Genomic DNA, 15,273 nt, shown 5'->3' with positions numbered 1-15,273 from the left:
ATATCTCTGAGTGATCAAGGCTTTTGTGTATATGGGACTGGGGTGGGGGAGCGCATGTGGTGAGTAGAACTAATGCATTTCATAAGGAGAGGAAGGGGATGGTTAATCTGCCTGTGTAAGTAATGCTACCTTCTTCCTCTGCTATTCTCCCTCTAACAGAGCAGGCCAATATCCGCTCTACCTCTTTCACTTCATATGCTGAAATGGATGACTGGGACACCAGCTATGAATTTATTCAGCAGCTGGATTTTTCCAGCTGTGGAGAAGACAGTGAAGACAAAAGTATAAATGAAGAGGATGCTCTGTACTCGAGCCCCACCAGGAGCTCTGAGTTTCAGAAGTGGCAAGGGAACAGTCCTCTGCTAGCAACCCCTCGAAGAAAATTTAGTGACATTTTCCAAAACAGGCCAAAAGCCTCTTTGAGTCCCACCCTGAGGTCTTCCCCGATTGTGAGCAGGAGCCGGGGTAATGCCGAGACACCGCTGCACATCACCTGGAAGAAGCTGCAGCTCTGTGACACCCCACACACTCCCAAGGTAATGGCAGGTGATCAACTTTGTGCTTGAGCAGGCGTGGTGAGGTCAGGGGATCTCTTGTGAGCGTGGGTTGTGAGGGGATCTGTTGCTAGTCCTGGGGAAAGTGGTTTTTTTTCCATGTTACTGTTGTTAGCCTTCTACTCTTCCCTTAGACACCTGGACCATGAGCTTCTTAGCTATGAGTGAGTTATTCTGGTGGTGTGAATAAAAACCTGTGTGTGGGAGAAAATACCTTGAGTCTTTTCAAGCTATTGTTAAAACCAGTTAGCTGCCATTGGGTCAGTTTTTTTAAAAAAAAGGCAAACCAGCAAAAAAAAATGGGAGGAGGGGCAAAAGCCCCCAAAGCTGGACAATCAACCATGTGCCTTGGCTGGCCATATGCACCTCATATTCTGTCTAGGGGAGTGGGCATCTGTAGCATCCCTGTAGGAAGAATGCACTGTTCTTCCAGAGGGATAAATAAATATCTCCAAGGAGATTGTCATTCAACTGGGAGCTTGGAGGCTTTGTTCTCAGGGTAGCAAATCCCCTGTAGAAAGGTTTACAAATCAGTGTGTTCTTGTGGAGGAAGGTTAGTCTGTATTCCTCTGTCCTAAAAAGAGCTAGTTTCTTGGAGGAATGATCCCAGCCCTACTTTTTTGTGGAACTTTTTCTATAGGCTATAACTGCTTTTCTAGATAATTTCTGTTGTGTGCAATGGCTTGAAGACTTGCAATGAAATGTAGCTTTTTCAGTCCTCTTTGAATATTCCCGCATCACTAATAGACGGGTTGCTCCTTTGCTTGAGTGGTACAGAAAAGGTTAGTCCTTTTAGTACCTCTGAGCTAGGATTTGACTTCTGTCCCCTTCCAGAAACCTGATTATGTGGAGAGAAAGATGAACCCATGGCCACATATCATCAACTCTGTGGCCATATATTACTGAGGAATGTCCTGCTGCCCTCTAGAGGAGAGTGGCTCTAAATGACATCCGCTCCAAGAATTTCCTACAGTGACCATTTATAAGAGATTTCCCTGAATCTCTTCTGAAAATAGGTTTGGAACATCCTCTTCAAACCAGACGAGCTACTGGTAGTGCAGGGTGCTTCCAGTGTGTGCTCTTGTGTAGACAACATTAGCTGGATGCTTCAAGACATGCTGCCTGTGGTTTGTCACCTTGTGGGCTATGAGCAGCAATTTCATTAAATCAATTTCATTTTATTTACTGTCTTTTGAGAGTAAGTGCTGCAAAAAGTGGGCTCAAAAGGGCTTAAATCTATTTATACATGAGACTGGGAGCATTTATCATTGAACATTAAGGAGATGAGAGAAAGGCTAAGAGAGCAGAGCCACATCTAACAGCAGACAGATGAGCAATGGAGCCTCAGTTAGGATGCATGGCAGAGGAGGCAGATTACTTTATTTTGTAGACTTATCTAACCCTGGAACAGATTGCTAGAGCTAGTTACAGTAGCTGCCTAGCACTGTATGGCAGCAGCTGTTCTCAGATGATGTTGCAAGAGACAAGTCTGCTTAATTATGAAATAGAGCACTAGCAGAGCAGATGGCAATTGCATTCATACAACAGCAGGCTGCAATGGTATTTTAGACTTGTAGCTAGACTAGAACATAGATGGTAAGATTGTCAAAGAGATAGACAACAGGTTAGCAAAGGCATACAGAGCTTTTGGAAAACTCCATAAAAGAGTCTGGTGCAATTAACACCTGAAGAAAAGTACAAAGGTGAGTGTCTACAGAGCCATTGTACTGTCTACTCTTTTATATGGGTCTGAATCAGGGGTCATCTACTGCCACCACCTGCGACTCCTCAAACGCTTCCATCAGCGCTGCCTCAGTACAATCCTAAACATCCACTGGACTGACTACATGACTGATGTTACTGTCCTTGAACGGGCAGGGGTCACCAGTATTGAGGCCATGCTGCTGAGGACGCAGCTGCGCTGGGCAGGGCACGTCTCCAGGATGGAGGATCACCGCCTCCCTGAGGTTGTGCTCTGTGGTGAACTTGCCACAGGCTGCTGCAACAGAGGAGCCCCAAAGAGGAGATACAAGGACACTCTGAAACTATACCTCAGTTTTGGCCATATTGACTACCATCAGTGGTCCACTCTGGCCTCCAGTTGGGAGACGTGGAGACACACCATCCATAACGCTGCTGCATCCTTTGAGAACACACATAGAGTTAGTCTCGAGGAGAAAAGACAATGCAGAAAGAACCGTGCCTTGCTAATACCGCCTAAGGAGACTTTCCGCTGTGCCTTTTGCAACCAGACTTGCCTATCCCGCATCGGCCTTTTAGCCATCAGCGTGCTTCTAGCAAGTGTGGGTAGAGCCCTTCCCATATCTTCATTCACGGAGCCTAGCTGTGATGAATATGCAGAACTTTTTCATCCAAGAGCAAGGAGATGCAGACCAGAGCTTGAGAAAGTGATCAAGAAGCCCTTTCAGGGTCATAGTAAACTAGAAGCTGAACTTCCAAGTATGGTAAAGAAACACAGGGATGTCCTAGAAAGAGCTATATCCACGAGTGCAGTGTCAGTTAGGGGGATACAGGATTCATCTCTAGGTGGCATGATCCTGGAGTCACATCTCCAGTCACAAGAGAAAGACCACTGTTGGACCAAGAAGACACAGAAGTATCTTGATCTTCATGACAGGGAGAGTTCTGGGTTCTTAAAAGGCTTTTAACTAGAAGAAAGGTGTTAAAAACCCCTTTAGACCTTACACCACTCTCTTGAAGCTGAATCAAGTCAAAACTATTTATGTTTCAAAAAAGCTGATTGTTACTGAAGGGGTCAAGTCATGGAAAGCAGATTTTTCTGTCTTCAGATCAAGACTGGGAGGTGAAACCCAATGGCCTGTTTTCTAGGGGGAAGCTGAATCATAGAAGATCCAGAGGTTCCTTCCAAACTTAAATATCTGAAGCTTTGGTTTTTCTTCTACAGGAGATCTGTTTTCTGGTGACTTTTCCAATAGCCATATAAAAATATTTCTACCCATTTTCCATATACCAATGCTGCTTATTGCTGGGGAACTGAAAGGGAACTTGGGTGATGTTCTAGCTCATCTCCTGACAAACCTATTCTGACCAAACTGATGCAAGTCTATGCTTGATGGAACCAAGTCTTCCATGCTAATTTAACATATGACTTAATTTGTGTGTCTCTGTAGGTGAGAAAGCTGAGCAGCTGGTTCCTCTTGAGGACTCTGCTTGCCAAAATGTCTCTTCGGGCCTCATCCAAGTGAACAGGGAATAGAGTCTGAAAGGGCTTAGCAAAGAAGGCAATGTTTTCTGGAAGGAGAAGAAAACCATCAGGACTAAATTAGGGATGCATGGTTTTAATGTTTCAGCTATCATAAAGAAGGGAGTTGAGTTCTTGATTTGCAGAGGAGTAGATATTTTTGTTCTGACATAGCATCAACAAAAATGCTTTGCTGTCTTATCTGCTTTTTTTTTTTTTTAATTATTTTTCCTCAATACAGAGCCTACTATCAAACACAGCTTTTCCTTCATCTGGGACAAAGGTTCCACTCAAAGGCTTCCGACATCTGAGATTTACTCCTGGATCTAACTCTGATGACTCTACCCAAGCTTCTCTTGTCAACATTAATCCCTTTACACCAGAGTCATATCGACAAATGCTATTTCTTCCTAATGGCAAGCGGAAGACCAGAGGAGAGATGTAAGTAACTCTTAAATAACAGGCTGGAAGGAGACTGTTTGAAGGAGATAATTAATGATGAAGATGTTTAGTACCTGGACTTATTTGCTAACGATGAATCATTCACTTCCATAGTATTCATTGGTGCAGAGCAAACATTAGCAGATATATGAAAGTAATAGAAATATAAATAAAATCAATCATTTCCTTTGTTCAGAAATGTAAGTGGGTGGGTCAACAGCTAAGCTCAATGATATGGCTGCAGGAGAAAAATTGTACCCCTTTCTCAACTATGGGTACAGTGGAGCTTGATTCAGTTATATACACAGCCACAGCCTGGAGGCTTCCTAGACAGAAATAAAGACTTCCTAGTCTGAGACTACAGTCTTTAAGGTCTCAGTTGATGTGTATTAAGAGTCTGCAAAATAAATCTTCAATTAAACTGTGAAACAAGGTTTGGATATTCTCTTAAAAGATTTTTGTTTCAAATCTCAGTTAGATTGCTGAACTGAAATGATACATCCAGACTATTCCAAACTTCTGTTACAGGAGGGATCCTGATCCAAGAAGCCAGACAGAACAGGAGATACCTACACAGGTGAATGTCTGTGTATGTCTGCCCCCAGAGAGGATAAGATACTTGTAAAGATTTGGCGCTTGATGAAATTTATTCTGTTATTTATAAGTTGTGGCATTATGACAGAGGATGAATACTTAGGCAGAGTAATTCCAAGCTGAATATTTTCTGTTAACAGCTGTTTGAATCAACAAAGTTGGACATGATTCTTAGCTCTACAGGAAACTTGTCAAAGTTTCCAATTCCTTCAGCACAAGTAAACTCAAAACTCGATGGTTTTGGTCAGGAGGTCTTTTTAAGAAATATGTTAGGATTTGGGTTCCTCAACGGGAACTGTTACTGTATAGTTGAGTTAGTGTAAACAGTGACTGTACCTTTGTGGTTTGAAAAAGTGGATGTATTGCTGTTCCTATGAATTAGCGTACTGAGCATCTCTAAATGTGAATGGAACATGGCTTCTTGTATTGCAAATAATACATGGACCTGCACTGCAAAAAGACCAAGACCAAGCTGAAGGGCTCTGGTGTGGGTAAGTACCGAGAGCAGAGTTTCAGTTGCAGTAGACACAACGGCAGACTTCTGAAGCAAGGTAGCAAATTCTATACCTTCCTTCAGTAGGAAAATGTCCAGCTAGGGGGTGCTTATGTGCCTTGGGATCCAAGGGAAGGCCACACCACAGCTTACATAGCTACAGAACAGCAAACGCTTTCTTACAACACAAACCTAAGTTTTCTTGCCATTTCTCATCTCTGTGCTTTGCTGACAAACCTCAGCAGTGGGGGGTGTGTTGGCCTGGCTGCATGGGGTAGAGTGTGAAGGATCTCATCATGCTCTACAATTACTTGAAAGGACATTGTAGAGAGGTTGGTGCTGGTCTCATCTCACAGGTAATTAGGGACAGAACCAGGGGGAGTGGTTTCAAGTTGCAACAGGGCAAGTTTAGGCTGGACGTTAGGAAGAAATTCTTCACGGAAATAGTGGTCAGACACTGGAATAGACTGCCTAGGGAGGTGGTTGAGTCGCCATCCCTGGATGTGTTCAAGTGTCATTTAGATGGGGTGTAGGGTGATATGGTTTAGGGGTGAACTTGTAGTGTAGGGTCAATGGTTGGACTTGATGATCCCAAGGGTCTTTTCCAACCTGAATTGTTCTATGATTCTATGATTATATACCCCCAGCTGCACTGGCGGAACTGGTGTGGGAACTCGTGCCCCACAGACACCTGTTTTCTCAGCTTTATCTGGAGGGAAGCTACACACACAGCTGCCTTCTGGAAGGCAAGGCAAGCCTGAATTAAATATTTGCACTCGGATGTAGTAAAAATCTAAATTTCCCTGAGTAGCCTTTGAAGGAAGTATCTTGCTTTGTGCAAGTAGGTAGAATTGTTCACTCTTAACTGCGAAACGATTAGGCTTACTGGGAGAGTAATGGTACCCTCTAGTCGACGAGACTGGTATTGCAGAGAAATTTTTCATAGAAAAACTATAGCTGCAGCGTAAATCTGCTACCAGGTAACATCTGGGGCTACTAGAATTATTGTTTTTCTTTAGGAGAAAGCCTCAGATAACTTCTGACTTACTGAAATGTTATTCTACTTAAGTGCTGATTAGATTATACAATATAGAGATAGAATTGTGTACTAGGAGGTATCTTTATTCCCTGAGCTTTTTAAAATACTGTTGCCTCATGAAATACAATCGGTCGTGAATGGGCCACATCTTACTGGTTGTGAGGAGCAACTCTTTACCTGCACATTTTAAGGCCGTATGCCATATACTACAGCCATCACAGCAGTGGTTTCTGTGGAAACCACTGTCCCCGTAAGGGATGCAGGAAGATGAAGCAAAATCACTTATTCCATTCTCTTGTAGTTGTTCGCTTCATGCTCCACTGCTTATCTCTTATCTCCCCTATCAGTAGACATCACTCTACAAGAAGTACCATAACTTTTATTTCCCTAGTGACTGTTACTGTAGAAATAAAGATGTTCCAGCTGTTCTGCAGGCTTTTATGCCTTTGTGGAAAAGTGGCTTCTGGGGAGAAATCACTGGCAGTACAAAACAGATACATGGGGACCTGCTAATCTGTCATTAGTCAAGAGCTGGTGCTTCAAGCCTGCTGAGAGCCTGAACTGATGCAGAATGTCCCTGCTGCAGGTGACCTTTGGTGCCAGGGTAAAGTAGCTTTTACATAGCTGGGGCCCCATTAAGCCAACACACCAAGTTTCTCTTCCTGAGCTCAAAACAGACAATAGCTCTTGTTTAAACACAAGTTCAGTATGTGAGTCTGGTTAATTCAGGAGTCCTGGACTTCTACTTAGCAAGGCTGGTGTCCTGGGTTTAGCTAAAAACCCAGTCCTGTTAAGTGATTTTTACCTTTCAGTTTAGTGTCTTCTAAAAGGCTGCACTTTCTGAAGTTAGCGGCACGTTTTTGCAGACAGTGTGTGCTACTGGCAGTGATAACCCCTGATGTTTACAGTTACTGCCTGGGACTGGTATGCAGAAAGGCTCTTGCTTATACTTATTCCTACAGTGACCAAGGCCACTGCTGGCTCTTGTGTGCCGTGCTGGGTGGTAAGAGGGGTCACAAGGAAGTAAAAGGTTACACCTCCGGGGGGTAATAGACAGGACAGGTGTCCAACGAACTGGTAATAGGTTTTCTTGAGTCTGCAGTACCTGGGCAAAAGACAAGTATTTTGCTGTTGCATGCTGTTCATCCTTGAGTGACCCCATCAGCCACAGAGCTATGAACTGGGCAGGGCTGCCAAGGGGAGAAATGTGATGGCAGTAACCCAATGAGGCTTAGGCACATACAGCTCACTAGACTACAGTTCTTAACCTTGTTTTCCACCTTTATGGCTAGCAAGTAATGATTTTTAAAACAAGGTTGCGGTTTTGATCCCCGTTTGGTCCCTATGTGTTGCCTGATCTAGTTGAGAAGCATCCCTGTCCATGACAGGGAGCACTGGATTAAATGATCTCTAAGGTCCCTTCCAGCCTAGGCCATTCTATGATTCTATGAAGCAAACAAAAAAACCTAGGCCAAATAGGGCCAAGATGACTTTTGTTCAGCGGTCAGAAAAAAACCCCACAACATACCTAAGTGAGAGGTTATGTTTCACGAAGAACTGGCAGCACACCTGCATGCATGCCTGGATGGACATCCAGAAAATGAGAAGCAGCAATATGGATGCTCTGTGAGAGCAAGTGCTCAGTTCTGAAGTACACGGCTCTAAAAATATGACAGATATATCTATTAACTAAATTTTTCAACTCATATTCATCTCTGTTTTTATGACCTTGTAGAGATATCCTCTGAAAGAGAGCAATATGGTTTCCCGCTACAAGAAGGAGTTCCTGGAACTAGAAAAAATTGGTGTGGGGGAATTTGGATCTGTCTACAAGTGCATCAAACGCCTTGATGGATGTCTTTATGCCATCAAACGCTCCAAAAGGCCTCTGGCAGGATCCTCAGATGAGTGAGTGTTCTAGCTAGAAACTGCCAGTTGAAATGACGGGCATGTTCTTGGGAGGCGTGATAGGGAAGGGGGGGGGTGTGGATCTAAAGGTAAGTGAGGGAGTAAAAATCAGCTGCTGTTGCACTCTTAAGTAACAGGAGAGTGGAGGAGCTTTAGGACTACTGGATATAAGAGTCTGAGAAAGGGGAAAAAGCCACATGCATTGCCAAGTGAGATGACAGCTTACCGGAACTTCTCGAGTCCAGCCAGTCTCTTTAAAATGACAGGCAAATAGTTCATTTGTGGTATGTCCCTACCCTGCTGTACAGCCAGTACTGCTCCCATCTGTGTTAACCAGCTAGCGTTGTCCTGCATGCTAAAGCAAAGCCTTTGAAGCTGCCTTTGCCTCAAAAAAATCACCAAACAAGTCTTTTGTTAATTATTTTTATTTTTTTGACGGCTGCTCTGCATCTTTTGAGCAAGGGCAAGTTTTGCTTCAGCAGTTGTGAGAGCCAGTCCATCTGCCAAAACCCAAAAGAAAGTCCTAAACACCTCTGCTTTCCCTTTCTCAAACCAGGGCTCCTCTCATGGTGCCAAGCAGGACCCTGGCACTCTGTCACCTCTGCTTTTCCTTTGTGTGCTTCTCTAGGCAGCTGGCCCTGCGTGAGGTTTACGCTCATGCTGTCCTTGGGCACCATCCCCACGTTGTGCGCTACTATTCGGCATGGGCAGAGGACGATCACATGATTATCCAAAACGAACACTGCAATGGTAAGAGCTGTGACATTGATCAAGGCTGAGACTGCCGGATCTTGGGGTGCACTTACCTTCTTCTGTACTTTAAATATGGGATGGCTTGTCTTGCCACAAAAAAACCTGTGCTGGGGCTGTAGTTCCATGGAGAACCCAATAAGGGCTCATAATGTTTAGACAAAGCTCTGAATGGTACCAGTGTCTTAAAAGTAGTGAACGCTACCTAACTTGTGGGACTTTAAAACTATTCCTACACATTGGCTTGCCTGGAAAAGCATTCCCCATGCCGATGCTTAGAGCTGTATCTAGATCTGCCCAGGTAAAACCTGATATGAGTGACTCAGGAGCAGCTAATTCAAGTGCCATATATCTTGGAAATTAAGCCTTCTTAATGAAGAGGAATAATGATTTGAGGAGTGGCTACTTGGTTGAAACAAAGGCATTTTGCAACTTGGCTAGGAGAATGTATTCAACAGCTGCAGAGCGCTAAATAATCAAGCAATCTGTAAAGAGGGTGCTGCAGGCAGGATAGTACACTTTTACTTGAGTTTGCCCTTGTCCATACCACTGTTTGGGAAATATTGGTAAAGGCAACTCTGGCTACTGTAGGAGCTGAAGGCAAGTACATAGTTCTTGGTTTTTAACGGCTCCTGCAGTTTTGGGGCTCAGTGATGAGTGATGATAGCTGTTGGAAGTGATAACTTTGAATCTGGTAGAGGTAACCATGAAATGTGGTGAACATTGCTGCGGTGTTGAGGCTTTTTTTTTTTTTTTTTTTTTTTTGCTTTCTCATGGATGAACATCTGAGACTAAAGAAGTAGTGAAAGCAGAAGGCAGGGTGCTCCGAGGCAATTTAAGGCTGAAGCCAAATGGTGATGTCCAAGTTTGATCACTAGAATATATGGAGCTGGTCTGGCTGGGGTTTACTACTAGCAAGCCTGCAAGTGCTTTTTTCACTAAGTTATTTCAAAGATGCTGCTCCAAAAGATCTCTCTCAGATCTGACTGACTGTTTTCACCTAGGTGGGAGTCTCCAAGATGTGCTGCTGGAAAATGCAAAGCTTGGTCAGTATTTCCCAGAAGCAGAGCTGAAAGAAATATTGTTACAAGTCTCCATGGGGCTAAAATATATCCACAACTCTGGCCTTGTGCACTTGGATATCAAGCCCAGTAAGTATAGTCCTTTCCGCCTTTATGGAGGTCTCTCCAGGTGACCTGCTAGGGATAGGGCCTGTAATAGGTCCTCCTGACTGGATCTATTACAGTGCTTCAAAAGAAAGAGGATCTTGCCCTAAAAGGTCAATGTCTTGTGAGTTTTGTTTTGTTTAATCTTGGTGCTAATGCTGCTCTAAAACTGAACCTTCTGTGACAGCTGGCACCATTTTATTTGTCGTGTGATCTTCATAACGCAGGCTCCTGTGAATCACTTTCATACCGACAGAGCAAGTAGGGCTGCCAACGAAGATGGGGACTTCCTTATTTGCTGCTGTCTTGTTGCACAACACTTGACCTTTGTATGTGAGAGCCGGAGTGAGAAGTGAATATTTATTGTACCCACTCCGAGGGATTAAGTTCCCACAAAAACTAGTAACAAGTTTTTCCTTTCTGCAGCTGAGGATTGACACCCCCCAGGGCAATGCTCCCCCCAGACCCACTGGTCACTCTTTAAAGCAGAGCCCCTCTTTCCTGCTAAAGTGTTACTTCTAGTTTGAGGGTGCAGAAGAAGAGGCAGAAAAGTTGATTATACTAGGATGTTTTATGCACAAGATAAATTGTCTTCTGTCAGCTGTACTGCTGAATATATGAGCTGGGCAGAAAGCAGGCTCACGGGTGGGAAGCACGTGTGCAGCTTCTCTGGCTGCAAAGCTTAACTAGCTTGACAGGTGGGATTTTTACAAAGTTGTCAGGCTGCTGCAGTCTGGCTGCTGCTATCACGGTATTGCTAAGCTTTGCTGTCTTGCAGGTAATATCTTCATCTGTCACAAGTTGGCAGTTGTGGGCTCTGCTGGGCAGGAAGAGAGTGACAGTGAAGATGAATTCTCTTCTGGTGTGATATACAAGATCGGTAGGTTTTAGCCCACTTTACAACTGACTTAAGATTAGGGCTGCTCACTGTGGTTTGATACTGCTCTGTCCTGCTGGCTGAAGAGGGTTGCAGACAAAACTGATGGCATGATCCCGAATGCCTCTGCTTCCTACCAGAATGAACTCCTCTAACAAGACAAGTTCTAGAAAACTTATATACTTGTTTCCAAGCCCAGGCTCCTAAGCAGGAGCAGGCTTGCTCTCTTAAGAAATATTTCCTGATTGCTTTGTTGGTGCCTATAAAGCACAGGTTTTTCATTAATGGAGATCTACATCAATTTGCTCCATTAGTTGCTTGTTCTTTGTCTCAGGTGACCTTGGCCATGTGACATCAATAGCTAACCCCCAGGTGGAGGAAGGAGACAGACGTTTTTTGGCCAATGAGATTTTGCAAGAGGTATGGCTGCTGGCGGGGTAAGGTGGAGGGAACAGGGTGGTGAGCAAAAGAGGAGAAAACAACTGTAGCAAAAATATTAGTCTGGGATATTCCGTGTCTTACTCCCTTTTTCTTGCGTCTGATATGGCCGTGAAATCAGCAAAATTAAGACTTTATTTAGAACAGTACAGGTGTGGGTCTTGTCATGTAATATTTAACACTATTATTTGCAACTATTCTGCCTGCAAGTGATGAGTGGGACAAAACCTTTATCTGTTTATCATTTACACACCTAGCTGAGATTAAACTGCTGGATGCAATTCATAGAATCACAGAATGGCATAGGCTGGAAGGGACCTTAGAGATCATCTAGTCCAACCTCCCTGTTATGGGCAGGGACGCCACCTCTCGACTAGATCAGGCAACACATGGGAACCGAGCGGGAATGGAACCTGCGACCTCGGCGTTGGTCATTGTTGCCAGCACCGTGCTCAAACCACTGAGCTAACCGGCCCCCTATTACTGAGGAATACATGCACCCAGACAAACACCTTTTATGACAAACACTGATCAAGTAGTGTGGAGAGGTCAGAGGCACAACATGCCTCTTAAACTGACTGCAGTTTTGCCACTCTGGCTGGTGAGCAAAAAGGGAATTGGTATGTAACAACCAGTTTGGATGTGTTCATCAACTTGTTTAAGTGAGAGTGTTTTGTGTTGCAAGTAGATTTAGGAACTGTTGGGACAACATACCACATGCGATCTTTAGCTAGAGTTGGGCATGGCCAGTTCATTGCCTTGTGCAGACTGGACACACATATTTGTTAGACCGTCCTCTGGATTTGCTGTGGTGATCCTAATGTGGGCTGCAAGCTCCTTGTGACTGGGTGAAAGGCAACATGCTATTAGTTGCCAGTACTACCTGCTATTGATATTTTTATCCTAAAGAGGAGAAAACAGCTAACAGGAAGGGTGAAGGCAGTGTCACACATGTTCAACTGTTTCTTTTTGAGCTGGTACCCTGACCTGTCTTTGAGTATATCAAGATGCTTACTTTCTATAACTGTTTATCTTCTTTCCACAGCAATATGGTCATTTGCCAAAGGCAGACATCTTTGCTCTGGCACTCACAGTAGCTCTGGCAGCCGGCTCGGCACCACTGCCTCACAACGGGACCATGTGGCACCACATCCGCCAAGGCAATATCCCACCAATTCCCCAGAAGCTTCCTCATTGCTTTCTTGAGCTCCTCAAGGTGAAGAAGTAGTCCTGACAGGATGCAGGCTTTGCCAATTGGCATGTGACAGTGTTAAACCTGGAACTTCTTTGCCTTCTAGCTCATGATCCATCCTGACCCAGTGGAAAGACCTTCTGCCACTGCTCTTACTAAACATCCAGTTCTCCGTCCTTCATGTGGAGAAGCTGTGCAGCTCCAGAAGCAGCTAAATGTGGAGAAATGCAAGACTGCCATGCTGGAAAGGTAGGCCTCAGCTGGGCATGAAGGGGAGAAGACATGGGTGCAACAAGTGCAGATCACCAGGCTTGAATATAGGGTGATAGCACTGGGAGACCCAAAGTGCAGAAATACAGAGTCAGCTCCTGTGCCTGGAGCTGGGAGGGTGATGGGGCTGTAGCAGGGACTTGTAGTGCCCAAGCAGCTATTGCTTACTTCTGGCTTTGAGGAGATGTCTAAATCAGAGCAGTGAACTTGCATGCTTACTGCACCCACTGGTGATGGAAAATATGGATACAATATGCAGCCAGTGGGCAGATGAGGAACTGATACTGCTCTGAGATAGTGGTCTAGTGCAGAAGGAAGAGAAATACCAGGTGATGGCAGACACTTTCTTTCCCCTTGCTCCCTCTCACTGCTGTTGGCAATAAGGTTTTGAGGTGCTGGAATCTATGAACTGCCCCACCACCTCTCTTAGTGCAGCAGTCAGCTGGGGAATAGATCTTTTTCCATGTAGACAGGAGAGCATATGCTCTGGAAGAGCAGCAGGCATCAGGGAAAAAGGCAATGGAAAAGCAGCATGTGCCTTTAATAAGTATTTGTGTTGCATGAGGTAATACTGATCCAAGTTTCGCCATTGCAAATACCTGAAACAATGGGAGAAGAACTGAGCTAGGGACACCTCATACTGGTGCCAGTCCAGGTGTTTGTTGCTGACCTGATGCATGGTTTTCTTTTGTAAACCTTCAAAGATGATCTGTTCTGAAGTAGAAACTTTAAATAAACCTACAGTCATCTTCATGTCACTCTGTAGGGTCAAAAGTCACACCTCTCCAGCAATGCTGGAGTACTGGAGTGACCCTCTTGTGCAAGATTGTTCATAGCTTTCTTCTGTAGCTGACGGGGATTTGTGCATGATATGGTTTTCTTCCTCTTCTCTTCCTTCCATCTCCCCCCTGCAGGGAACTTAAAGCAGCCCGCCTTGCTCAGACCCTCATGAAGGACCGGCCCCTAGGAAGTGACAAGTTGCAAGAGTCTGCAACCTCTTCTAAGCAGAGCAGAAAGCGCCTGGTGGGAGGGAAGAGTTGTCGCTCGTTTAGCTTTACTTTGGGTTACTGAACTTCTGTGTTGTCCCAAAAGCTCTGGCTGCTGAATGGCCCTGTAAAAGCACAGGGTCTGCACAGACCAATGCCCCATATTAGCTCTCCCTGTTGTATTTTCTGGTTCCCTCATTAGTTATGATAAAATGTTGGCTAAGGGAAGAATGAGTATAGCTGTCAGGTCATGGGGTTTAAGATTATTGTCCTCAGTCTTTTACCTGTTTAATTTCTTGTCTAACTGGTCTTGTTTTAGACTAAGAATAGCTTTACTATACAAGGGAGAGGATGGCATTTCTTCTACTTGCTTCCCTCTCTGTTTAGGTGGGCCCTATTACTGATGATATTTGTGTGGTCTTAACACTCTGTCCACCTGTGTATCTTTAGAGGGGAGATAGTGGCTGCACATGGAGGCCATCTGTAGATGTAGGTGGGTCCTCCTTGAAGTGAGAAGGTGGGGATATTATGGTAGACAGTTTTAACCACACATCAGGAGACAGACTGGTAACGTAGTCCTGGTGGACCCGAGATGTGGTTGGAGTGGCATTTTACTGAGGCAGACACAGATACAGGAAACCCTTCTGAGTTAAGGGAGCCTTACTTGTGGAAGTCCAAGTCCCCTACATGATACTGTGCTTGTTACTGAAAGTTGGCTGATATGGCTAAGCTTTCACAGACTAGTCCCTGATGCCTGACTTGTTTTATGACGATTGGCAAGGACTCCTTGTTACAGTGGGGGAAATGCCTGTGGCAGTGCTGGCAGGTGGGTCTTTGTGCCTGTTTCCCTTCCCGGGTCTTACGGTGCAAGTGCCTGCCTGTGAGCTGCAGCCGTGGGCCAAAAATGAGGGAAATCGGAAAGGGCTCATTAGGCTTTGGCACTTTTTTGCAGTTGCCCCTGTAAAATGTGTAGGTATTTATTAAATTTTGCCCTTCCACTTAATGTAACTTTAGGAGTCCTTGCTGGTCCTGTCTCACTGCGGTAGTTACCAGGGAGAGTGTGAAGTTGGCAACTTCTCTGATTTTATGCGAGTTTGTTTCCAAGCGTCGGGCAGTGCTGGCTTTTAAACTGTTGGATGCTGTACAAAGAGAAACGTGCAAATAAAGATGTGGGGGTTTTAAATCCTTTTACCTACGACGCAGTGAATTTCTCTTTTTTTTTTTTTTCTTTCCTTTCCTCCTTCCCTCCCCCCGCCCTTTGGGTCTCCTTCCCTCCCACGCAGGAGAAATCAGTCGTCCGTGGGCGAAACTGTGACCGAGGGTGGCCGGACCCACACCCCTC

At 44.7% G+C, this 15,273-nt stretch overlaps 1 protein-coding gene across 1 annotated transcript; it reads left to right on the top strand.

Moving 5' to 3' along the window:
* Positions 1-203: 203 nt before the first annotated feature.
* Positions 204-14,016, top strand: LOC104269982 (wee1-like protein kinase 2). The gene is made up of 11 exons (XM_009865401.1): positions 204-536; positions 4,019-4,218; positions 4,747-4,795; positions 8,080-8,252; positions 8,881-9,002; positions 10,007-10,153; positions 10,947-11,048; positions 11,380-11,465; positions 12,529-12,699; positions 12,782-12,924; positions 13,860-14,016. The coding sequence occupies exons 1-11, from the start codon at positions 204-206 to the stop codon at positions 14,014-14,016; spliced, it is 1,683 nt and encodes a 560-aa protein (XP_009863703.1).
* Positions 14,017-15,273: the final 1,257 nt, after the last annotated feature.

Source organism: Apaloderma vittatum, unplaced genomic scaffold, assembly GCF_000703405.1.
Source record: "Apaloderma vittatum isolate BGI_N311 unplaced genomic scaffold, ASM70340v1 scaffold17522, whole genome shotgun sequence".
Classification (NCBI taxonomy): Eukaryota; Metazoa; Chordata; class Aves; order Trogoniformes; family Trogonidae; genus Apaloderma; species Apaloderma vittatum.
Note: the sequence above shows the minus strand (reverse complement) of the source record. Positions and strands in the feature narration are given on the sequence as shown.

What these genes read in the sequence shown, in the direction of transcription:
- LOC104269982 (XM_009865401.1), top strand. Translation starts at nt 204, where the DNA reads ATGGATGACTGGGACACCAGCTATGAATTTATTCAGCAGCTGGATTTT. An exon ending in AACAGGAGATACCTACACAG is followed by an intron (nt 4,796 to 8,079) that starts GTGAATGTCTGT and finishes ATGACCTTGTAG; the next exon opens with AGATATCCTCTGAAAGAGAG. An exon ending in AAGACTGCCATGCTGGAAAG is followed by an intron (nt 12,925 to 13,859) that starts GTAGGCCTCAGC and finishes TCCCCCCTGCAG; the next exon opens with GGAACTTAAAGCAGCCCGCC.